Source organism: Dreissena polymorpha, chromosome 14 (assembly GCF_020536995.1).
Source record: "Dreissena polymorpha isolate Duluth1 chromosome 14, UMN_Dpol_1.0, whole genome shotgun sequence".
NCBI classification, from domain to species: domain Eukaryota; kingdom Metazoa; phylum Mollusca; class Bivalvia; order Myida; family Dreissenidae; genus Dreissena; species Dreissena polymorpha.
This window is the reverse complement of record NC_068368.1, coordinates 1,059,457-1,086,018: the sequence shown is the minus strand read 5'-3', so window position 1 is coordinate 1,086,018 and position 26,562 is coordinate 1,059,457. Positions and strand designations below refer to the sequence as shown.

Sequence of the window (26,562 nt, the reverse complement as noted above, 5' to 3'; positions counted from 1 at the left end):
CTGCAATAGTTATTAAAATACAAAAAAAAGTAATATTTCTTAACTATGTCAATAGTTTGACTGTTCAAAGCTAAATGACGGAAAATCGCCAAATACCTCGATTTCCTCGTGCACACTTTCAGTGCGCCTAAGCGATCATTGCATTGCATTATGGGAAAAAAATTCTTTTAATTCGTAAACTCAAAAGATGATTATATATGTATAAAGTAAACAATTCCAAAATATAATCGTTTTGCTGGTTTGCATGTGCTGCGTTGTCGTAAAGCGTGCATTTTGAATCAGGAACGTGGACAATTAGGAAATAATTTCAGTCAAGTATATCCAAGTTCCATCCTATACAGCCGAGATAACCCATTTTATTGACCACAGTTGTTAAATATCAACATTTATTTCCCTGCAATCATTAGTATTGAAAAGCGGAAACGCTTTAACAAATCTCTCCCCAATACGTTAAAAAATTACCTGGGGCTAAATAGTATGTATATGTACATTCATGGTCATCCTCTTTTGCAGATATTTTGACACGTACTCAATGCAATAGCCAATAACATTTAAGTAGTCAATAAATGTCGGTTCTAATTTCCCCGAACGAATATATGTATTTCCGCAATCGGTTTAGCGAAATATGACCAGATATACGGTATGTTGTTTTTATGCATTTATACATTATTTTTTATTACGTGTATAATCGTTGAAACAAGTATTCGGCTAAAGGTGTAATAAGTTGTACGAAAGTGCTGAAAATACAATGAATTTAAAAAGCTGTATCAATTCGTAATTAAAGGAAAACAAAATATTAGTTTTACTCGAAGCTATAAAGCAAACGTCTATAACTTTACATGTTAATGTCTTCCGCGCGTTTTCATCAAAAGCTGATGCACATTTTAATTACATGTATTTAAACGGCATTGTTGACTCCATTTAAAAAATTGCACACGTACAATATTTTTTTAATATTTATTTAAGTCAGGAATGTAATTTTAATTGTATGAAAATAATGCACATATTCATTGTAATCATATGATTTTTGTAAATGGTCAGTCTGATACATTCTGTGAAAAAATCCAATGACGTACACTGTTAATAAGACAGTGGTTTCTATAGCTAGTTTCTACAGCTATAGTATCTCAAAAAGAAAACTTTATATTATCGTATGTGGTCGTTTTTCAATTTACAGTTTGAAATAGATTGCGATTAAATTAATCTAAATGGGCAAAATAGCCCTTACTCCTTTATATAATTTCCTTGTTGATCATAGATGTTAAAAAGATTTTAACTCTATACATTGTGTATTGTTAATTTATATGGGCCTTGCTCTGTGAAAAGGGGGTTTAATGCAGGACGACACTTAACGCTCATGCATTAAACCCCTTTTTCACAGACAAATGGTTATATATTGATTATTAGAGTCGTTTACGATACACAACTAAATCCACACCTTAATTTGCCATGTATAATCGCTTTTATTGATATGGGCCGTGCTCTGTGAAAAGGGGGTTTAATGCAGGTGCGTAAAGTGTCGTCCTAGATAAGCCTGTGCAGTCCGCACAGGTTTATCAGGGAAGACACTTTCCGCTTTTATGATATTTTTCGTTTAAAGAAAGTAAATTCTTAGTAAAAATCCAGTTTAGGCTGAAAGGGTCGTCCCTGATAATATGGGACGACACTTTACGCACATGCATTAAACCCCCTTTTCACGGAGCACACCTCATATATATATATATAATTTTAATAGGAGCAAGTCACTGAACAGAACAGTACTTTATTCGTTTTCCCAGGTTACAAAACAGTACACACTTATGAAAAATGAATCTATGTATTACAGATTATTCATAATAATCATTTAAAAATATACAACAAAGAGAAGAAATACATCATTTGATTTCATGCTGCAGATGAGAACCACTGGAAAGTCTGGTCGACTACAGGCTGTACTCGTCATACTGATATTTCTCATGTACTCCACGCAAGAGGGACATTGTGACGATGACGTTGCCAGCTCCTGCGTGAAACTGGACGCTGACGTAACACGTGATAATGTAGGGCATGCAATGGTTGACTCGATGGACACTAATACCGCTTGGAACTATTTTTCAACAATAGTTGAGTTCATGAACAATAAAGTCGAATGCATCATGACCCACATTACAATAACAGCCGATCATTTGCAGACGACATTGACACACGAGAAACAATCGTCAGAAATTTCGGATGACAACGCAGACAGTGTAAAACATGACGCCCACAACAAGTTCAGTGACATGCTCAATCAGGATTTCAAATTTTCTGTCGATAAGCTTCTAAGCGACTTCCTGCCAGCGGATGAAGACGCCACAGTTCAACCCGAAGGAGGTGAAGTTGTTTTCGAGTATCCGAAGATGGAACAGATCAAACCAGTCAAGGTTGGACATGAACAAAGCGTCGACATCGGCGATGAAACCTCTGTAAAGGTAATAACGTTGTCGGTGAATCCACCACTATTTGAAATTCCTGATTTCATGTCGAATGAAGACAGCGACTACATAATTGAGGCTTCGAACGAGAAGGGTCTGCACACGAGCCGTGTGTTTGCGACAGGAAACGAGACACGTTCGAACAGCGACTATGATAAAGGAAGAGTAAGTAATTCTACACTCATACTAGAGAGCAAAGAAAATGTCGCGTTTTTGACAAAGTTGCAGAAAAGGGCAGCGGGACTTCTTCGAGTGCCTGTTGAAGTTATCCGGTACAGTCAGCCGTTGGCAGTTGGGCAATACTATCCTGGAGGGTTTTACCACTCTCACATGGATTCTAACATAGCGGATGCAGACAAGCCATGTTGCTTTCAAACGACATGTCCTTACATAAATGGAACCGAACGTGAACATTTGGAGTGCTGTCAAATGTGCCGCATGGCTACGTTGTTGTATTACCTTGATAACGTCGAAGAAGGGGGCGAGACCGCGTTCCCGTTTGCCGACAAAAGCCTGCCTGATATGATTCGATCTATGCAAGATCAACAATGGCACAATTTAACCAAGAATTGCGAGCAGGCTGCAGTTAGAGTGAAGCCTCAAAAAGGCAAAGCTATTCTTTGGTACAATCATTTTCTGGACAAACGAGGATATCTGGGTGCAGTAAATAAACGCGGCTACCACGGCGGATGTAATGTTAAGAAAGGCGTTAAGTGGATAGCTACGCATTGGATTCAATATCCCAAATACGAACATCGTCTGCTGCCGAGTAAATATTTTATGAAATCCGCTGTTTAAATAAAAATATTTTTGATTTTTAAATGCGTCATCTGTGTGTGTTAAATGCAAGTAATGAACATGTCTAACGCCTTTAAATCGTACGAAGAATGCTGTTATGTGCATATCAGTAGTTTCGATGTAAGGCAAAGCAGTTAATTAATGTTTCTTTGCTCAGACCCCGCCGAAAAGGTTTTATAACGCCCGCCTTAATTTTCTATGGCTGGCAAAAAATGTAAAAGAATACTCTTTTTTTCATACACCGAATGATGCAAAAGGAAAATAACCGCCGTAACGCGACAAACCCATTGTGCAGTATAATCTACCATATAAAACGGTAGAGACAGCATTTAAAAATGAAATCCTTCCATATTATGGTAGGATTCTAGTTTGTCATTGAGTCGTGTTCTGAGAAAACTGGGAATAATGCATGTGCGTAAAGTGTCGTCCCAGATTAGCCTGTGCAGTCCACACAGGCTAATCAGGGGCGACACTTTCCGCTTTTATGACATTTTTCGTTTAAATAAAGTATCTTCTTAGCAAAAATCCAATTTACGCACATGCATTCAGACCTGTTTTCTCAGAACTTGACCCAAATGATTATTGTTTTATTCTGATCCATGCTATGGTCACTATAATTGAATAGTTGTGTATGGTTAACATTCTACGTTGAATACAACAAAATAAGATTTATAATAATGTTAAATACACTTATATTTGTATCGACCATGATTACGAGCATGGTGTAAAAGGTGGCCGGGATAGGATATGCTCGGAAATGCTGGGAACTATAATATTGTCATAGTTAAAGTTCTAGGTAGTCATCGTTTAAAGGGACCTTTTTCACGTTTTGGTTAATTGACAAAATAAAAAAATGTTTCAGATTCGCACATTTTCGTTGTAGTTATGATATTTGTGAGGAAACAGTAATACTGAACATTCACCATGCTCTATCCATGATATGCAACATTTGACGATTTAAAAACCTGAAAATTATAAAGCGTTGCATCGCGAAACGATTGAATAATTTAGAGCGTTCCGTTGCTGTCTTTATATTTTGTGACTTTAGGAGGATTGCTTATATAAAGTATAAAATACAGCACTCATGGTATGAGCACGGATGGCCGACTGGTCTAAGCGTTAGACTTTTACTCCAGGGGTCAGTGGTTCGAGCCCATTTAAGGGTTACTTTTTTTCTTTAATTTTATTCTTCTTTTTACTAGAGCTTTTTAGATCAAATTTTAACATTTATCAATAAAGCATTTAATGAGAAACTTCGATACATGCCAAAATCTGTGAAAAGGCCCCTTTAAAATTCTAGGTAGTCATGGTTTAACATGAAGTGGAGTTTTATAAGACATAAAATATACCAAAGAATTACGATACGTTTTAATCATGAATAGAGTGTTACGCTGGTTAGGGATCATTTGGTTTCATCTTTATGTTAAGTGCCTGTTGTTAGCCTGTTTCAAAGAAAACACATGTTGTAAAATTATTTTGAGAGCCAAATATGCGTTTACTAATGGTTGTTTTCTACATGTTAAAGCCGTTGTTCATAAAAATCGTCGATATAAATATTGTGTTACATGAAAACTCTCACCTAAGGAAAAACATAACTGAACACAATAGTGGTTTAAAAAGTCTGTCCTCCATCATATTTGTTAAAGATCATTAAAATGGCTTGATAAAAAAGTTCCTTATATCGTGTTTACTGCATATTAACAAAGACGCACATCTACGTCTCTGATATTAAAAAATGTTAAAATTTCAATGAAACGGTTTTGGTTTCCTTCAACACCAAACACCTTAAACAAAATTCATGGAAAAACATGCTTAGTTGTAGGTCTCTCTTTTAACTCTTATAGTGTGGGAACCGAATTTTGAAGGCCTTTGCAAACAGTTTGGATCCAGATGAGACGCCACGTTCTGTTTGAACCAACCTGTTTGCTATTCTGATAGAATTCTTTGAAAAAAATCGAAGAAAATGCCAATTTTAGAAACTCAGCAGACGACATTTTAGCAGACGACAAATTTCCCAGCATGCAAAGGGTTAAATTGATCAACAACCAGCGTCATAATAAAGACGATCAAAACAAACTTGAAAGTGAACTGTTCTGTGTAAAAGGCATCGTTTCCTACAAAAAGGTTAATGTTATACTTATAATAATAAATTTTTATACAATATTGTATATATAACATAAATATTAAAGAATGAAGTTCAATTAAACTAAGTATAACACGCAGTAATTTTAAGAATGCAAACATAATATGTCAAAAAAATGTCCAAGAAAAAAAATCGACATTCTTCGGAAGGCAGTCACTTTTTAAAAATCAATCCAGAAGATTCAAAACTTACAAAACTATTACGTTTGGAATAGTTTTATATAAGTATACGTATATGGAAAGACAAATCAATAATGTACCGGCCTTGGATTTCTAACCCGCTTCTTCCAGAAGCAAAAGTATACGTGCTACAACTGCAAAACGCAGGATTTCATATTTTAAAGTAAGTTTAAACGCTATTTCTGTTTACATGCGTTTTAAATTATCAATCAAATGCGTTGTGTTTAGTCTTGTTTCAATTGACAGCTTTTTACAGATTGGCGTAAAAAATAATCCATTCATGCCTAGCGTCCTGAAAAAAGGACATTGCAAACAGCGTAGACCTAGATGGGACGTCGCATAATGCGGCGTCTCATATGGGTCTGCGCTGTTTGCTTAAAGAAATTTCTGTAAGAAATATTCTAAATATAGAAATAAATATACCAGACACCCCTACTTTTGGAAATAAATTGATCCAATTTAGAAGGATGGGAGAGTCCACTGGGCATAAATGGGTTAATCACCTTGGGCAAAATAGCACTTAACTCCCTGTAACTATTTTCTGTGTTGGTCATTTTTGCATGTGTACGTACTTACGCAAGCATTAATGTTTGATTTGCTTTGTGCGTGCTTTGTTCTAGGATATCACTGTAAGGAAGGTAATTTATTCTGAATTACAAATGTTTTTGTGTATTTATTTTCAGTGTAATTTGGCAAATATAATAATCAATGTTTATATTCACGAATCGGTTTTAAAAACGTAACAGACTTTCAAATTCTACGTAAACAGTTATATGTTATTGATAAAAGTCAGTTAAAAGGGAGCCTGTCAAATATGAAAATAAATGGGCCTTGCTTGTTCTGTGAAAAAAAGGTTTAATGCATGTGCATAAAGTGTCGTCCCAGATTAGCATGTACAGTCCGCACAGTCAATCAGGGACGACACTTTCCGCCTAAACTGGATTTTACTATGAAAAGACTATCTTTAATTGAAAAAGATCATAAGAGCGGAAAGCGTCTTCCCTGATTAGCCTGTGCGGACTGCACAGGCTAAGCTGGGACGACACTTTACGTGCATGCATTAAACCCTCTTTTCACAGAGCAAGGCCCAAATCTATTTCTTACAGCGTAAAAAGGTTATTATACATAGTATGTTAGAAAAAGTTTAAATAAATAATTCGATTCCATGCTGCAGATGAGAATTACTGGAAAGCCTGGTCGACTGAAGGCAGTCATTGCCATTCTGATATTTCTCATTTACTCCACACAAAAGGGACATTGTAAAGATGACGTTGCCAGCTCCTGCGTAAAACTGGACGCTTACGTAACACGTGATCATTTGTCATGTTCGACTATAGGGTATGTGAGGGATGACTCGCATGACACCAATACAGCCAGGAACTATTTTATAACAATAGTAGATTTTATATATAAAAAAGTCAAAGGCTTCATTACCTACCTCATCAAAACAGCCGATCATTTGCAGACGACATTGGCATACGAGGAGCGATCACGAGAAATGATAGATGGCTTTACATCGGAAGAAGTTTTGGATGACATCGGAAGCAGTGTAAACTATATGGCACACAACATGCTAGGTGACGTGCTAAATCAGGATTTCAAATTTTCTGTCGATAAGCTTCTAAGCGACTTCCTGCCAGCGGAAGAAGATGCCACAGTTGGAACAGATCAAACCAGTCAAGGTTGGACATGAACAAAGCGTCGACATCGGCGATGAAACCTCTGTGAAGCTAATAACGTTGTCGGTGAATCCACCAATATTTGAAATTCCCGATTTCCTGTCGAATGATGACTGCGACTACATTATTGATGAATCGAACAAACACGGTCTGCGCACGATCCGCTGGTTTGTTACAGTAAACAACACAGTTTCGAACAAAGAGCAAAGAATATCGAACTAAACAGACGTGCTACCGAGCAAACAAAATGTCGCGTTTTGACAAAGTTGCAGAAGAGGGTGGCCGGACTTCTGGGAGTGCCTGTTGAAGTTATCAAGTACAGTCAGCCGTTGGTTGTTGGACAATACTGGCCTGGAGGGTTTTACCACTCTCACCTGGATTCTAATATTGTGAATGCAGACAAGCCATGTTGCTTCCACATGAATTGCTCTGTCGTAAATGGTACAGAACTTGAAGATACGCACTGCTGCAATAAGTGCCGCATGGCTACGTTGATGTATTACCTAAACAACGTCGAAGAAGGGGGCGAGAAATGATGATAAAAAGGGCCACAATGTACACCTATTTGGACCAATATGCAACACTGGCAAATGCAAAATCACACAATCAAAAAGCAAAAGCGCTTGAAAATCATTCTGAATATCATTATACACTTTTCTCACACAATTAATTTTCAATCAACAGCAGTTTCCATTGCATGGTTTAATACATGCATAAGACAAATACCAGGAGACTTAATATATCTTTAATTAAAATAGTTCTCTAAAAAACAAACACACAAGTAATTCATTACTCTTTCTACAATTTTTCATTAAAACTCACCACATTCAGTTGCTAATTTTGCAAAAACAACTTAAAAAATAAAATAAAAGCAATACCATTATGCTATTAACGTGCAGTCTTAAATTATCATAACATATAAAATATTTCAAATTTGAAAAATAATAATCCTTTTACAGAGCAGAAAATTAGTTACCAGAATTTCAATTAAACGTTCCAGGTTTTTCAAGCTTTTTCAGATATTATTTTTTATATTTAACTCACCTAAATACCCATGTAAAACAGATATGTCCTTATATTTGTTTTGCATTTACATCATACAGTGCCTACCCCAAAATTACACAAACAGGTTATTAAGCATAATGAATCTAAGACTCACTCCTCAAGTACCTGACTCCAAAATATAATTGATAAATTGGACGGTTATATGTATGGCACTGCTTGTAGTATGTTTACAAAAATATGTTTTATTTTAACAACGTATGTGACTTAAAATATAATGATGAAATTAATACACTTGAAATGTGGCATGGCATATATATTACTACACAATATTATGTGCAATTAAAACCTATTGATACTGGAGATAAAAACTTTGGGAGGGGAATGTCAGAATAAAAATACCCAAACCAATTCAGAAAAATTAAAAAAGAAAAGGAAACTCACAGTGTAAAAACAGGAAAATCACAAGAAAAGACAGAACAATTAATGGTAAAAATCAGTGAAATAAATGCAAAATTATGAATGCATTTTCAATGCATATAACACTTACAATAATACATTGTGTCATTTAAAAAACTAAATACATTTGATGTAAGTAATGATCACGGTTAAAACAATACAAAGCTTTAATACTTCAATGAACTTGTAAACATCTTAATATATTTTAAAACATATCACAGACTGTTGGAATGATTGCTTGTAAAAATACATATGCATACAAAAGGTATTAAAAAGCTTATCAGTCCAACACTTTTTTTATATCATGGCTGATGGATTTCAAAAATTTAGATGGTTAATGAATAAAAGGTTAAAGATAATGTGCTGACTGTATTTATACCATACAACACTTATAAATAATTGGATGGCTAAAAAAATATATATTCTTATTATATAACCCTCAAATTTGTTAATATAAAAAGGTTGTAATACATGATTCGCGTTTGGTGAATTAAAGGGGCTTTTTGAAAGATTTTCATTTTTTTTTAGAACACGGCATACTTTCTTACATATCAGTTTTGGTCATTGAGGCTATTTTTCTTGTTTATAAATAATATACATGTATACGTTCTTTTTCAAATCCAATACCATTTGTTTAATTCTTACATTGCAAATCTGCAAATAAATCCCTCTAAAGATGTTCCTTTATGGTTATATTTATTGAAATTTACTTAGTTTTTGTATTTTTCTTAACTGATTGTAATTCTGGCTACCAAAATAAAGTAAGTATTAACTGTATTTTAATTATAAGCATTTCATCTCATCAATAGTACTTTAAAATGTATTTCATTCAAAACTAAGAAAAAACACATGTTTAACTAAAAATACACCTTCAGAGTCATACACATTGAGATATTTACTTAACAACAAAACTTAGTGAAAGCCATAAGATGGATAGAACATGATGGCAGTCAGAACTTTATTTTAGAACACTTATAATGACCCATAATAAAATATTATGCCTTTGTCTTTTGTCATTCAGAATGTATTTAAAACAGTGTGACTTGTATCCAATTTAACCACGCTCTGAACCACATTGGATATGCCGGGATGCCGGGACTAGAAGTTACTCTTTGCATTCATCAACAATCTTCAGGATTGCAGCACAACTCTCCTGTGCCTGCTTTATTGCACCATCAATCTCCTCTCCAATCTGAAAATAAGTTAATAATGTAAAAGTAGAAAAACAGCATGTCAAAATGGCAGGGCATATTAACCCTTTCCCACTCAGAAGGAAAGTGAAAATGGCTATGTGCAAACAAACGTGCTCTGTGAAAAGAGGGTTTAATGCCTGTGCAGAAAGTGTCGTCCAAGATAAGCCTGTGCAGTCTGCATAGGCTAATCAGGGACAACACTTTCCGCCTAAACTGGATTTTTGCTAAGAAGAGACCATACAATCGGAAAGTGTCGTCCCTGATTAGCCTGTGCAGACTGCACAGGCTAATCTGGGACAACACTTTACGCATATGCATTAAAACCCCTTTTCACAGAGCACGGTTTAATGTTAAATTAATTAGACAAGGAGATTAATTAATCAACGAGCAAATAATGGAACAATATATTTTTGAAGCAAATGTGATGGCTCAATGAGGCTCAAACATTAAACACTTTATTTAGCTTGATTTTGTCATATTTCAGGTTATTTCAAGTGATTAATGAAATTTCCCAATTGATAAGTTGGCAGACAGAATATTAAGTCAAACAAATACACCTGATTTTAATATAATGGGACATCAGGGCAAGAAAGCCATATCCAAGTATATGAGTATGCATGACATACCTTTGTCCTGAACTCGACATCTGCGATATCCTTCAGGTTTGTCTTCACATTTTAGTAGGCCCCCCCACACAGCTGTCTCCAGCATACGGACACCCACCTGATAATACACAGGCTTTAACCCTTTACAACATAGATAGGCTCCCCACACAGCTGTCTCCAGCATACGGACACCCACCTGATAATACACAGGCTTTAACCCTTTACAACATAGATAGGCTCCCCACACAGCTGTCTCCAGCATACGGGCACCCACCTGATAATACACAGGCTTTAACCCTGTACAACATAGAAAGGCTCCCCACACAGCTGTCTCAAGCATACGGGCACCCACCTGATAATACACAGGCTTTAACCCTTTACAACATAGATAGGCTCCCCACACAGCTGTCTCCAGCATACGGACACCCACCTGATAATACACAGGCTTTAACCCTTTACAACATAGATGTAGGCTCCCCACACAGCTGTCTCCAGCATACGGACACCCACCTGATAATACACAGGCTTAAACCCTTTACAACATAGATGTAGGCTCCCCACACAGCCGTCTCCAGCATACGGACACCCACCTGATAATACACAGGCTTTAACCCTTTACAACATAGATAGGCTCCCCACACAGCTGTCTCCAGCATACGGACACCCACCTGATAATCACACATTCACAAAACAATGGAGACCGAGGAATGGTCAAATTTATCGAACAACTGCGAACAGGCGGCGTTAAGAATTAGGCCTAAGAAAGGAACAACCATACTTGGGTACAATCACTTTCTGGACCGACGGGGATACCTTAGTGCAGTGGATCAAAGAAGCTACCATGGGAGATGCGATGTGAAAAAGGGCATCAAAATATTGCTATGAATTGGGTGAAGACGCCATTCTATCGTTATCGACTGCTGCCAAGCAAATATTTAAAGTTATAATTCAGTTTGGAATCAAATAAGATGAGTGGATAAATATAACCCCATGCAAGCCGATCACCATTGCAAAAGCACTAATATTGAACCTACAGATGAAATGCAAATGATATTACAGCGAAAATGTTTGTTTAATATATTCATGTATATTGGAAACGTGTGATATAAAATCATTTAATGGATTTTTCATTTTTATTTTGGAAAACTGTTTTTAAAAATCTTAATGTGGCTGTGTTATGTATTTGTATCGTGCATCTCAATCGCCTTTCTCCCAGCGCTACGTAGTCTGTTTGAGAATGTCAACCCATTTATGCCCAGTGGACTCTCCCATCCTTCTAAATTGGATCAATTTAGTTCCAAAATAAGGGTTGTCTAGTATATTTATTTCTATATTGAGAATATTTCTTACAGAAATTCATTTAAGCAAACAGCGCAGACCATGATGAGACGCCGCATGATGCGGCATCTCATCTGGGTCTACGCTGTTTGTCAAGGCCTTTTTTTCTAGACGCTAGGCATAAATGGGTTAAACTGTTTCACTCATCGGACGGCGGACTGTTTCGATGTGTCCAGACTTGCCGATGCCTGGAGATCGGACACATCGGCCGGCGACCGGATTATTTGTGACCGAGGCAATAGTCATGTAACGGCCAAGCGTCTTAAACCATTCTAATTTACAACTGTAATTATGGATAAACTTTTAACCACATGCACTCGGCATTAGTTGCTAAGCCCCCCCCCCCAACCCCCCCCCCCCTCGCCTGCTGCTCTCCCCTCCCACAACCCTTAAAATTGTCCAGTTGTTATACAAAATTTAAAAACAACAAAAGTTAGTCAAATTTCAACAAATTTTTGCTTTTGATAATAGACAATTTTGAGGACTTTTAGAGGGGAGTGTGCAGCTGGGGGGAAGGGAGCAACTAATGCCGAGTGCCTGTGCTTATAACGAGTTAATACTTTTGCACACGTCCCTGTCCAATATAACGATACAAGACTTTTACATACGTCCCTATCCGATATAACCCGACTTGATAAATAAATATTACTTGACTTGACTTGACGTGTGTTAAGGCTTTTGCACACGCCCCTGCCAAATACTCATCGTATGTTCTCATGTTTGCTGCTCATCAGTATCTAAAGGTCGAAAATGAAGCCTTTGAAACTTGAATCTAGTAAGAACGGTCTTTACTAAAATTAAACTTTCAAAGAGACAACAAATGTGTCAAAAAGTATCTAAATGGTAAAGGGTTAAAAAAGTATGTCCAAATTGTCACACAATTCGTATAAATGGTTCCCGTGTCCCGCGTAACCAGAAGCGGGTCGTATAAATGGTTCCCATGTCCCGCGTAGCCAGCATCGGGACGTAAAGATGGTTCCTTCGTTCCGCGTAACCAGCATCGGACCGTATAAATGGTTCATGTGTCCCGCGTAACCAGCATCGGGCCGTATAGATGGTTCCCTCGTCCCGCGTAAACAGCATCAGGCCGTATAAATGGTTCCCGTGTCCCGCGTAACCAGCATCGGGCCATATAGGTGGTTCCCGTGTCCCGCGTAACCAGCATCGGGCCGTATAAATGGTTCCCGTGTCCCGCGTAACCAACATCGGTCCGTATAAATTGTTCCCGTTTCCCGCGTAACCAGCATCAGGCCGTATAAATGGTTCCCGGGCCCCGCGTAACCAGCATCGGTTCGTAAAGATGGTACCCTCGTCCCGCGTAACCAGCATCGGGTCGTATAAATGGTTTCCGTGTCCCGCGTAACCAGCATCGGGTGTATAGATGGTTACCGCGTCCCGCGTAACCAGCATCGGGCCGTATAGATGGTTTACGTGTCCCGTGCAACTTGCATTGGGCAAACGTTTCCTATAATATGTTCATTTTCCATCTACACCACGGTGCCTATACCACATGACTTTTTAAGATCTGTATTGATAGAATAAAGCGCGACCCAGTTAACATTTTTTATGTTAAATATTTCACCATTTTTAATGGAATAAAGTGGAGAACCCGCACATTCGTGAGAGTTTTCTATTGGTATCATGATCTTATTTGTTAAAAAGTATTTTTTTCCAGTAAAGTGCAACCGCGAGTTTGTAATAAAGTCCCCACACTGATCCGACATTTTTCTAACCGTTCAAACGTGCGGTTGCACTTTATTGGAAAAATACTTTTTTTTTTAGAGAGATCATGATACCTATAACAAACTCTCACGAATGAGCGGGCTCTCAACTTTATCCCTTTAAAAATGGTGAAATATTTAAAAAAAGACATCATAAAAACATGTTAATTGGGTCGCGCTTTATTCTCCCAACACAGATCCGAAAAAGTCACGTGGTATAGGCACCGTGTACACGTGACCCCCAAAAGATCACGAGACGATTTTGCATCCTAGCATAAATTGCATAAATTGAAATTATGTATACCGGTTCCGAATCATTTGTAGGTTACTCTTCCGAATTCTCTAGCAGACGCAAATGTTATTCTTAGGCAAAACAAAATCAAGTTCGAATGCAAAATACGCATATTCACACGGTTATGATTTGTTATGCTCACATAGTGGCTATAATTGTATTTTGTTTAAGTAAATTTGATACATTTAAACTGAAATGGTCGATCATATCAAGATTTTTAGAAAATGTAACGTTCTGTATCGTTCGGATTCAAAGTACGAACTATACATTCCTGGCATCACGAGCGTTTAACCCATTTATGCCTAGTGAACTCTCCCATCCTGCTAAATTGGATCAATTTATTGCCAAAATTAGAGATGTCTGGTATATTTATTTCTATTTTAAGAATATATTTTACAGAAATTTCTTTAAGCAAACAGCGTAGACCCAGTTGGGACGCCGCATAGACCCAGATGAGACGCCGCATCATGCGGCGTCTTATCTGGGTCTATGCTGTTTGCCAATGCCTTTTTTCTATACGCTAGGCATCAATGGGTTAAAATTAAATCATGTTTTACATGCGCGAAATTTGGGATAATCGAATTTTAGTTTCGTATGCTTACATCGGCATTCGGATACAAAGTATTCAGAACAACCACATTTAAAATTCGAAAATGTATTCACACTACAAAAAATGTACTATGTCTTAACTATGTCAATAGTTTGACTGTTCAAAGCAAAATGACGGAAAATCGCCAAATACCTCGATTTCCTCGTGCACACTTTCAGTGCGCCTAAGCGATCATTGAATTGCATTATGGGAAAAAAAATCTTCTAATTCGTAAACTCAAAAGATGATTATATATGTATAATGTAAACAATTCCAAAATATAATCGTTTTGCTGGTTTGCATGTGCTGCGTTGTCGTAAAGCGTGCATTTTGAATCAGGAACGTGGGCAATTAGGAAAAGAATTTCAGTCAAGTATGTTCAAGTTCCATCCTATACAGCCGAGATAACCCATTTTGTTGACCACAGTTGTTAAATATCAACATTTATTTCCCTGCAATCATTAGTATTGAAAAGCGGAAACGCTTAAAAAATCTCTTCCCAATTCGTTAAAAAATTACCTGGGGCTAAATAGTATGTATATGTACATTCATGGTCATCCTCTTTAGCAGATATTTTGACATGTACTGCAATGCAATAGCCAATAACATTTAAGCAGTCAATAAATGTCGGTCCTAATTTTCCCGAACGAATATATGTATTTCCGCAATCGGTTTAGCGAAATATGACCAGATATACGGTATGTTGTTTTTATGCATTTATACATTATTTTTTATTACGTGTATAATCGTTGAAACAAGTATTCGGCTAAAGGTGTAATAAGTTGTACGAAAGTGCTGAAAATACAATGAATTTAAAAAGCTGTATCAATTCGTAATTAAAGGAAAACAAAATATTAGTTTTACTCGAAGCTATAAAGCAAACGTCTATAACTTTACATGTTAATGTCTTCCGCGCGTTTTCATCAAAAGCTGATGCACATTTTAATTACATGTATTTAAACGGCATTGTTGACTCCATTTAAAAAATTGCACACGTACAATATTTTTTAAATATTTATTTAAGTCAGGAATGTAATTTTAATTGTATGAAAATAATGCACATATTCATTGTAATCATATGCGTTTTGTAAATGGTCAGTCTGATACATTCTGTGAACAAATCCAAAGACGTTCACTGTTAATAAGACAGTGGTTTCTATAGCTAGTTTCTACAGCTATAGTATCTCAAAAAGAAAACTTTATATTATCGTATGTGGTCGTTTTTCAATTACAGTTTGAAATGCGATTAAATTAATCTAAATGGGCAAAATAACCCTTACTCCTTTATATAATTTCCTTGTTGATCATAGATGTTAAAAAGATTTTAACTCTATTCATTGTGTATTGTTAATTTATATGGGCCTTGCTCTGTGAAAAGGGGGTTTAATGCATGTGCGTAAATTGTCGCCCCAGCAGTCCGCACAGGTTAATCAGGGACGAAACTTTCCGCTTTTATGATATTTTTCGTTTAAAGAAAGTAAAATTCAGTTTAGGCTGAAAGATCGTCCCTGATAATCTGGGACGACACTTAACGCACATGCATTAAACCCCCTTTTCACGGAGCACGGCTCATATATATATGTATATAATTTTAATAGGAGCAAGTCACTGAACAGAACAGTACTTTATTCGTTTTCACAGGTTACAAAACAGTACACACCTATGAAAAATAAATATATGTATTACAGATTATTCATAATAATCATTTAAAAATATACAACAAAAAGAAGAAATACATAATTTTATTTCATGCTGCAGATAAGAACCACTGGAAAGTCTGGTCGACTACAGGCTGTACTCGTCATACTGATATTTCTCATGTACTCCACGCAAGAGGGACATTGTGACGATGACGTTGCCAGCTCCTGCGTGAAACTGGACGCTGACGTAACACGTGATAATGTAGGGCATGCACTGGTTGACTCGATGGACACAAATACCGCTTGGAACTATTTTTCAACAATAGTTGAGTTCATGTACCATAAAGTCGAATGCATCATGACCTACATTACAATAACAGCCGATCATTTGCAGACGACATTGACACACGAGAAGAAATCGTCAGAAATTTCGGATGACAACGCAGACAGTGTAAAACATGACGCCCACAACAAGTTCAATGACATGCTCAATCAGGATTTCAAATTGAATGTCGATAAGCTGCTAAGCGACTTCCTGCCAGCGGATGAAGACGCCACAGATCAACCCGAAGGAGGTGAAGTTGTTTTCGAGTATCCGAAGATGGAACAGATCAAACCAGTCAAGGTTGGACATGAACAAAGCGTCGACATCGGCGATGAAACCTCTGTAAAGGTAATAACGTTGTCGGTGAATCCACCAATATTTGAAATTCCCGATTTCCTGTCGAATGATGACTGCGACTACATTATTGATGAATCGAACAAACACGTTCTGCACACGATTCGCTGGTTTGCTACAGTAAACAACACAGTTTTGAACAAAGAGCAAAGAATATCCAACCAAACAGACGTGCTACCGAGCAAAGAAAATGTCGCGTTTTTGACAAAGTTGCAGAAGAGGGCGGCCGGACTTCTGGGAGTGCCTGTTAAAGTTATCAAGTACAGTCAGCCGTTGGTTGTTGGACAATACTGGCCCGGAGGGTTTTACCACTCTCATCTGGATTCTAATATTGTGAATGCAGACAAGCCATGTTGCTTCCACACGAATTGCTCTGTCGTAAATGGTAAAGAACTTGAAGATACGCACTGCTGCAATAAGTGCCGCATGGCTACGATGATGTATTACCTTAACAACGTCGAAGAAGGTGGCGAGACCGCGTTCCCGTTTGCCGACAAAAGCCTGCCTGATATGAATCGATCTATGCAAGATAAACAATGGCATAATTTAACCAAAAATTGCGAGCAGGCTTCAGTAAGAGTGAAGCCTCAAAAGGGCAAAGCTATCCTATGGTACAATCATTTTCTGGACAAAAGAGGATACCTCGGTGCGGTAAATACACGCAGCTACCACGGTGGATGCAATGTTAAGAAAGGCGTCAAGTGGGTTGGTCTACATTTGGTGCAAACGCCCCACTACCGACACCGTTTGCTGTCGAGCAAATTTGCTATAAGATTCGCTGATGTGTACTAAACCGATTCTTACTACTCGCAGTATGCTTCGCCTACAGTGATACGTTGTGTGCCTCATCATGCGAAAATGGGTCTTATGCCATATGCTGCAAGCATAGCTCAAAACCAGCCAGCGTATTGGCCCAGTCACGTCTACTAATGGAATCACGAAACTTGTGTGATTTTACAGCGCACAGAGTAGCTCTGGAGCTACGTTGGTCGGATATCCCTTAAGACTCATGTTCGCATGACGCGGGTTTTATATGAGTTTCAGTGGTACTTGAAAGCAGCTAAAAGAAACACATGTCGTTTAAAATAAAGGGCAACAAACGACTGCAAGAATTTTAAAGAAACGTTAACCTTTTGATACGATTTTCCTAGCGAAACCCAGCTTATTTTCTAAAATTCAATGACGGATATACGGACTATATGAGGCGGGGAAAATCTAAATTATTGATATATACATTTGCAATTATAATTAACTTTTATTATAAAATGTGCTAACGCATTCTGGAAAAAAATTGTTTCACGATTGTGTGTGACCATATTTTCCATCAAAATGTTCGTCTCATTTCACTTTAAATTATAACATTATTGTCTAACTGTTCACATTGTATAAACATGTTTGTGCAGACTTTAACGACAAATGTGTCGAGTGATTTCATTCACAAACACACCCACACGCGACATGTCGGATTGAAAAACCACGATGTATCATTGGTGTGCTTTTTCAACTTTCGATACTACAATTTAAATTTGACCACGCATTTAACTTGATACTTTTGACGTAAAAAATGTCAAAGGTTGCAGTGACGAGTAAGCCCCACGATTTAAAGGGGCCTGTTCACAGATTTTGGCATGTATTGAAGTTTGTCATTAAAAAATGTTAACATTCGATCCAAAAAGCTCCAGTAAAAAACAAGAATACAATTAAAGAAAAAAAGTAACCTTCAACTGGACTCGAACCACTGACCCCTGGAGTAAAAAACTATCGCTACACCACTCGGCCATCCGTGCTCATACAATGAGTGATGTATTTATACTTTATATAAGCAATCCTGGTAGTATTACAAAATATAACGACAACAACAAAACTCTCCAAATTATTCAATTTTGCCTTGCAATGCTTTATAATTTTCAGGTTTTTAAATCCTCAAAAGATGCATATAATGGATATTTTAGAGCATGGTAAATGTTCAGTATTACTGTATTCTCACAAATGTATAACTACAACGAAAATTTGCGAATCTGAAACATTTTTTTTATTTTGTCAATTTACCAAAACGTGAAAATGTCATTTTAATACGAAAATTATAGACAACGTTCAAGTAATAAGGTACAAAAGTAATTACAATGTACTTTTTATGCTGTTCCAGCATGATATAACGCCAACAGTGTCCACAACCATTAATTTCGAAAGGTTAATGTACAGTTTATATAATTACATAGCGAATCATATCGAACACGTTGCTATGTACATTAACTTTGATTATCAACATCTATAGCGATGCCAATAATGTGTTACCGAGCATTGCTTAATGTCTTACACGATTTGAAGGACATCATGCATTTAAAAATATTCCAACAACACAAGAGTCAACAAAAACTTGTATATTTCGGGTTGCAGTAACAGTATTTTAAGCTAAACACAACAGAAAAAGTTGCAATTTTCACACTTAGCTCCAAAACTATGCAAATAATTATGCATTAATTTTATATGAGAATTTAAAGACTTCTAAATCGTGCCATAATTAATTAGTTATCCACATACATGAAACCAACTGCCTGCTGTTTGAAAGTAAAGGATGGACAAAATGTGATATTAAGGACAGAACAAGATATGTGTTTGTCAGAAACACTATCTCCCCTTTTGCGCCGCTTTGAAGCTATATATTTGACCTTTGACCTTGAAGGATGACCTTGACCTTTCACCACTCAGAATGTGCAGCTCCATGAGATACACATGCATGCCAAACATCAAGTTGCTATCTTCAATATTTCAAAAGTTATTGCAAATGTTAAAGTTGGCGCAAACAAACAAGCAAACACACAAACAAACCAACAGACAGGGCAAAAACAATATGTCCCCCACTATAGTGGTGGGGGACATAAAAATAAACTTTCAACAGTATGAGGTCTTAACTCGCATTGTAATTTGTAAAACCCTACATACATGATGTATGAATGTTCCTATAATGCATAAAATACAAGGCCACTATCATACTAATGTTACAGTTAATTTTAAGCCATTGGTAAAATATTATGTCATTATGCATGAATAAAACAGGATGAAATGAAATTTAAAAGCAAGACCAAACTTAATACCCAACAACATGGTGTAGGTACAAATCATGAAAAACGTTGTTGAAACCAATGTTCTTAAATTGTCAAGCTGAGCATAATGCAGTATAAACATTGTACTTATTTATACCTTTGATAATGTACAAACAGCGAAAATACCTACTTACGTAGTAAAATAAGCAAACCATTTGATAATAAGTCGAAGCTATAACAATAATAATGTAAAACCACACTTAACAATAAATAGCTTATGGTGGCAAGCTTAACCCTTTCCCACTCAGAAGCAAAGTGAAAATGGCTTTTGCAACCAGCATAAAACCAGAACAGCTTGCGAATGAGTTTTATCACTGTATAAGCCCAGTCATGAGAAAATGGGTCTTATGCCACATGTGGTCAGCATTGTTCCAGACCAGCATGCGCACAATACTGGTCTGGAGCTACCCTGTTCACTATGGAATCAGAAACAGTTTCACATGATTTGGGTCATATCTTCCTATAATACTGATTGTATAATTGACCTTCGTGTTTACATACATAAACCCTGATAAAATAGTTACAATTACTACCGAGGATGTGTCAATCATTCAACAAATGTATAAAATAGCAGGTACCATTCAAAAAATGAGCCCCGCTCAGTGTAAAAGGGGTTTAATACATGTGCGTAAAAAGTCGTTCCAGATTAGCCTGTGCAGTCCGCGGAGTCTAATCAGGAACGACACGTTCCGCCTAAACTTGATTTTTTGCTAAGAAGAGACTTTCTTGAAACGAAATTTATCATAAAGGCGGAAAGTGTCGTCTCTGATTAGACAGTTCAGACTGCACAGGTAAATCTGGGACGACACTTTATGCACATGCATTCAACCCCTTTTTCACAGAGCACGGCCCAAATGTTTATAATAATTTTAAAGTCTTGTACTTGTTCTACTCTAGTTTGAGCCTTGGGTAAACATAAATTAAAAACAATGTGTGACCACATATTTGAAACAATTGGAACTTATAATGCTAAGACACAAACTTCTTAAATACACATACTCATACAATAAGACATGTATATAAACCGTGCTCTGTGAAAAAGTGGTTTAATGCATGGGCGTAAAGTGTCGTCCCAGATTAGCCTGTGCAGTTCGCACAAGCAAATGAGGGACAACACTTTCCGCAAAAACTTAATTTTTGCTAAGGAAAGACTTTCTTGAAACAAAAACTATCATAAAAGCTTAAAGTGTCATCCCATATTAGCCTGTGCTGACTGCACAGGCTAATCCGGGACAACACCTTACACACATTCCCTTTTCGCAAAGCGCGGCTCATAAAAATGATGATAAAAGGGCCACAATGTACACCTATTGAAGCAATATGCAACAATGGCAAATGCAAAATCACACAATCAAAAAGCAAAAGCGCTTGAAAATCATTCTGAATATCATTATACACTTTTCTCACACAATTAATTTTCAATTAACAGCAGTTTCCATTGCATGGTTTAATACATGCATAAGACAAATACCAGGAGACTTAATATATCTTTAATTAAAATAGTTCTCTAAAAAACAAACACACAAGTAATTCATTACTCTTTCTACAATTTTTCATTAAAACTCACCACATTCAGTTGCTAATTTTGCAAAAACAACTTAAAAAATAAAATAAAAGCAAAACCATTATGCTGTTAACTTGCAGTCTTAAATTATCATAACATATAAAATAGTTCAAGTTTGAAAAATAACAATCCTTTTACAGAGCAGAAAATTAGTTACCAGAATTTCAATTAAACGTTCCAGGTTTTTCAAGCTTTTTCAGATATTATTTTTTATATTTAACTCACCTAAATACCCATGTAAAACAGATATGTCCTTATATTTGTTTTGCATTTACATCATACAGTGCCTACCCCAAAATTACACAAACAGGTTATTAAGCATAATGGATCGAAGACTCACTCCTCAAGTACCTGACTCTAAAATATAATTGATAAATTGGACGGTTATATGTATGACCCTGCTTGTAACTGGTAATATGTTTACAAAAATATGTTTTATTTTAACAACGTATGTGACTTAAAATATCATGATGAAATTAGTACACTTGAAAAAGCACTAATATTGAACCTACAGATGAAATGCAAATGATATTACAGCGAAAATGTTTGTCTTATATATTCATGTATATCGGAAAAGTGTGATACAAAACCATTTAATGGATTTGTTATTTTTATTTTGGAAAACTGTTTTGAAAAATCTTAAAGTGGTTGTGTTATGTATTTGTATCGTGCATCTCAATCGCATTTCTCCCAGCGTTACGTAGTCTATTTGAGAACGTGCCTCAATATTAACGCATTTATGCCTAGTGGATCATCTGGTTCTACGCTGTTTGCCAAGGCCTTTTTTCTAGACGCTAGGCATAAATGGGTTAAACTGTGTCACTCATCGGACGGCGGACGGTTTCGGTTTTGTCCAGTCTTGCCGATGCCTGGAGATCGGACACATCGGCCGGCGACCGGATTATTTGTGACTGAGGCAATAGTCATGTAACAGCCAAGCGTCTTAAACCATTCTTATTTACAACGGTAATTATGGATCAACTTTTATCCACATGCACTCGGCATTTGTTGCTACCCCCCCCCCCCCCTCGCCTGCTGCTCCCCCCTCCCAAAACCCTTAAAATTGTCCAGTTGTTATACAAAATTTAAAAACAACAAGAGTTAGTCAAATTTCAACAAACTTTTGCTTTTGATAATAGACAATTTTGAGGGCTTTTGGAGGGAAGTGTGCAGCTGGGGGGGGGAGGGGGGGGGAACTAATGCCGAGTGCTTGTGCTTATAACGAGTTAATACTTTTGCACACGTCCCTGCCCAATATAACGATATAAGACTTTTACACACGTCCCTGTCCAATATAACCCGAATTGATTAATAAATATTACTTGACTTGACTTGACTTGTGTTAAGGCTTTTGCACACGCCCCTGCCAAATACTCATCGTATGCTCTCATGTTTGCTGCTCATCAGTATCTAAAGGTCGAAAAATGAAGCCTTTTAAACTTGAATCTAGTAAGAACGGTCTTTACTCAAATTTAACAACAAATGTGACAAAAAGTATTTAAATGGTAAAGGGTTAAAAAAAGTATGTCCAAATTGTCACACAATTCGTATAAATGGTTCCCGTGTTCCGCGTAACCAGCATCGGGCCGTATAAATGGTTCCCGTGTCCCGCGTAACCAGCATCGGGCCGTATAGATGGTTCCTTCGTTCCGCGTAACCAACATCGGGCCGTATAGATGGTTCCTACGTTCCGCGTAACCAGCATCGGGCCGAATAAATGGTTCCCTCGTCCCGCGTTACCAGCATCGGGCCGTATAAATGGCTCCCGTGTCCCGCGTAACCAGCATCGGGCCGTATAGATGGTTCCCGTGTCCCGCGTAACCAGCATCGGGCCGTAAAGATGGTTATCTCGTCTCGCGTAACCAGCATCGGGCGGTAAAAATGGTTTCCGTGTCCCGCGTAACCAGCATCGGGCCGTAAAGATGGTTCCCGTGTCCCGCGTAACCAGCATCGGGCCGTATAAATGGTTCCCGTGTCCAGCGTAACCAACATCGGTCCGTAGAAATGGTTCCCGTGTCCCGCGTAACCAGCATCGGGCCGTATAGATGGTTCCCGTGTCCAGTGTAACCAGCATCGGGACGTATAAATGGTTCCCGTGTCCCGCGTAACCAGCATCGGGTCGGATAGATGGTACCCTCGTACCGCGTAACCAGCATCGAAGTCGTATAAATGGTTCTCGTTTCGCACGTAACCAGCATCGGGCCGTATAGATGGTTCCCGTGTCCCGCGTAACCAGCATCGGGCCGTATAGATGGTTCCCGTGTCCCGTGTAACTTGCATTGGGCAAACGTTTCCCATGATCTTTTTTGTTAAAAGTATTTTTTCAGTAAAGTGCAAACGCGCGTTTGTAATATAAAGTCCCCACACTGATCCGACATTTTTCTAACCGTTCAAACGCGCGGTTGCACTTTACTGGAAAAATTATTTTTTTTAAAGATCATGATATCTATAGAAAACTCTCACGAATGAGCGGGCTCTCAACTTTATCCCATTAAAAATGGTGAAATATTTAAAAAGACATCATAAAAACATTTTAACTGGGTCGCGCTTTATTCTCCCAACACAGATCCGAAAAAGTCACGTTGTAAAGGAACGAGTACACGTGACCCCCAAAAGATCACGAGACGATTTTGCATCCTAGCATAAACTGCTATGAAATTCTGTATACCGGTTCCGCATCATTGGTAGGTTATTCTTCCGAACTCTCTAGCAGACGCAAATGTTATTGTAAGGCAAAACAAAGTCAAGTTCGAATGCAAAAAAAAGAATATTCACACGGTTATGATTTTTATGCTCACACAGTGGCTATAATTGTATTTTGTTTTAGTAAAATTGATACATTTAATCTGAAATGGTCGATGATATCAAGATTTTTAGAAAATATAACGTTCTGTATCGTTCGGATTCAAAGTACGAACTATACATTCCTGGCATCACGAGCGTTTAACCCATTTATGCCTAGTGAACTCTCCAATCCTGATAAATTGGATCAATTTATTGCCAAAATTAGGGATGTCTGGTATATTTATTTCTATATTAAGAATATTTCTTACAGAAATTTCTTTAAGCAAACAGCGAAGACCCAGATGAGACGCCGCATAGACCCAGATGAGACGCCGCATCATGCGGCGTCTCATCCTGGTCTACGCTGTTTACCAATGCCTTTTTTCTATACGCAAGGCATCAATGGTTTAAAAATAAACAATGTTTTGCATGCGCGAAATTAGGGTTAATCGAATTTTAGTTTCGTATGCTTACATCAGCTTTCGGATACAAAGTATTCAGAATACATCAAACAACCACATTTAAATTCGAAAATATATTCACACTGCAATAGTTATTAAAATACAAAAAAAAGTAATATGTCTTAACTATGTCAATAGTTTAATTGTTCAAAGCAAAATGACGGAAAATCGCCAAATACCTCGATTTCCTCGTGCACACTTTCAGTGCGCCTAAGCGATCATTAAATTGCATTATGGTAAAAATAATTCTTCTAATTCGTAAACTCAAAAGATGATTATATATGTATAATGTAAACAATTCCAAAATATAATCGTTTTGCTGGTTTGCATGTGCTGCTTTGTCGTAAATCGTGCATTTTGAATCAGGAACGTTGACAATTAGGAATTTCAGTCAAGTATATTCAAGTTCCATCCTATACAGCCGAGATAACCCATTTTCTTGACCACAGTTGTTAAATATCAACATTTATTTCCCTGCAATAATTAGTGTTGAAAAGCGGAAACGCTTTTATAAATCTCTCCCCAATGCATTAAAAAATTACCTGGGGCTTAATAGTATGTACATGTACATTCATGGTCATCCTCTTTAGCAGATATTTTTACACGTACTCAATGCAATAGCCAATAACATTTAAGCAGTCAATAAATGTCGGTTCTAATTTTCCCGAACGAATATATGTATTTCCGCAATCGGTTTAGCGAAATATGACCAGATATACGGTATGTTGTTTTTATGCATTTATACATTATTTTTTATTACGTGTATAATTGTTGGAACAAGTATTCAGCTCAAGGTGCAATAAGTTGTACGAAAGTGCTGAAAATACAATGAATTTAAAAGCTGTATCAATTCGTAATTAAAGGAAAATAAAATATTAGTTTTACTCGAAGCTATAAAGCCAACGTCTATAACTTTACATGTTAATGTCTTCCGCGCGTTTTCATCAAAAGCTGATGCACATTTTAATTACATGTATTTAAACGGCATTGTTGACTCCATTTAAAAAATTGCACACGTACAATATTTTTTAAATATTTATTTAAGTCAGGAATGTAATTTTAATTGTATGAAAATAATGCACATATTCATTGTAATCATATGCTTTTTGTAAATGGTCAGTCTGATAAATTCTGTGAAAAAATCCAATGACGTACACTGTTAATAAGACAGTGGTTTCTATAGCTAGTTTCTACAGCTATAGTATCTCAAAAAGAAAACTTTATATTATCTAAAGTGGTCTTTTTTCAATTTATAGTTTGAAATAGATTGCGATTAAATTAATCTAAATGGGCAAAATAACCCTTACTCCTTTATATTATTTCCTTGTTGATCATAGATGGTAAAAAGATTTTAACTCTATACATTGTGTATTGTTAATTTATATGGGCCTTGCTCTGTGAAAAGGGGGTTTAATGCATGTGCGTAAATTGTCGCCCCAGCAGTCCGCACAGGTTAATCAGGGACGAAACTTTCCGCTTTTATGATATTTTTCGTTTAAAGAAAGTAAAATTCAGTTTAGGCTGAAAGATCGTCCCTGATAATCTGGGACGACACTTAACGCACATGCATTAAACCCCCTTTTCACGGAGCACGGCTCATATATATATATATATATATAATTTTAATAGGAGCAAGTCACTGAACAGAACAGTACTTTATTCGTTTTCCCAGGTTACAAAACAGTACACACTTATGAAAAATGAATCTATGTATTACAGATTATTCATAATAATCATTTAAAAATATACAACAAAAAGAAGAAATACATAATTTTATTTCATGCTACAGATGAGAACCAATGGAAAGTCTGGTCGACTACAGGCAGTACTCGTCATACTGATATTTCTCATGTACTCCACGCAAGAGGGACATTGTGAC

General features: G+C 36.9%; 1 protein-coding gene across 3 annotated transcripts in view; it reads right to left on the bottom strand.

The window, feature by feature from the left end:
- Positions 1-9,566: 9,566 nt before the first annotated feature.
- The window catches only part of LOC127858991 (formimidoyltransferase-cyclodeaminase-like), a 79,441-nt gene continuing 62,445 nt past the window's right edge, over positions 9,567-26,562 (bottom strand). Inside the window, exon 14 of one of the 3 annotated variants that reach the window (XM_052396380.1) lies at positions 9,567-9,905. In XM_052396380.1, the coding sequence (XP_052252340.1) occupies positions 9,819-9,905 (87 nt within the window). In that variant the 3' untranslated portion in view covers positions 9,567-9,818. Of the gene's footprint in view, positions 9,906-19,136; positions 21,182-26,562 lie in introns of those variants that run through there. The other 2 variants (XR_008039222.1, XR_008039223.1) reach the window with 2 other exon arrangements.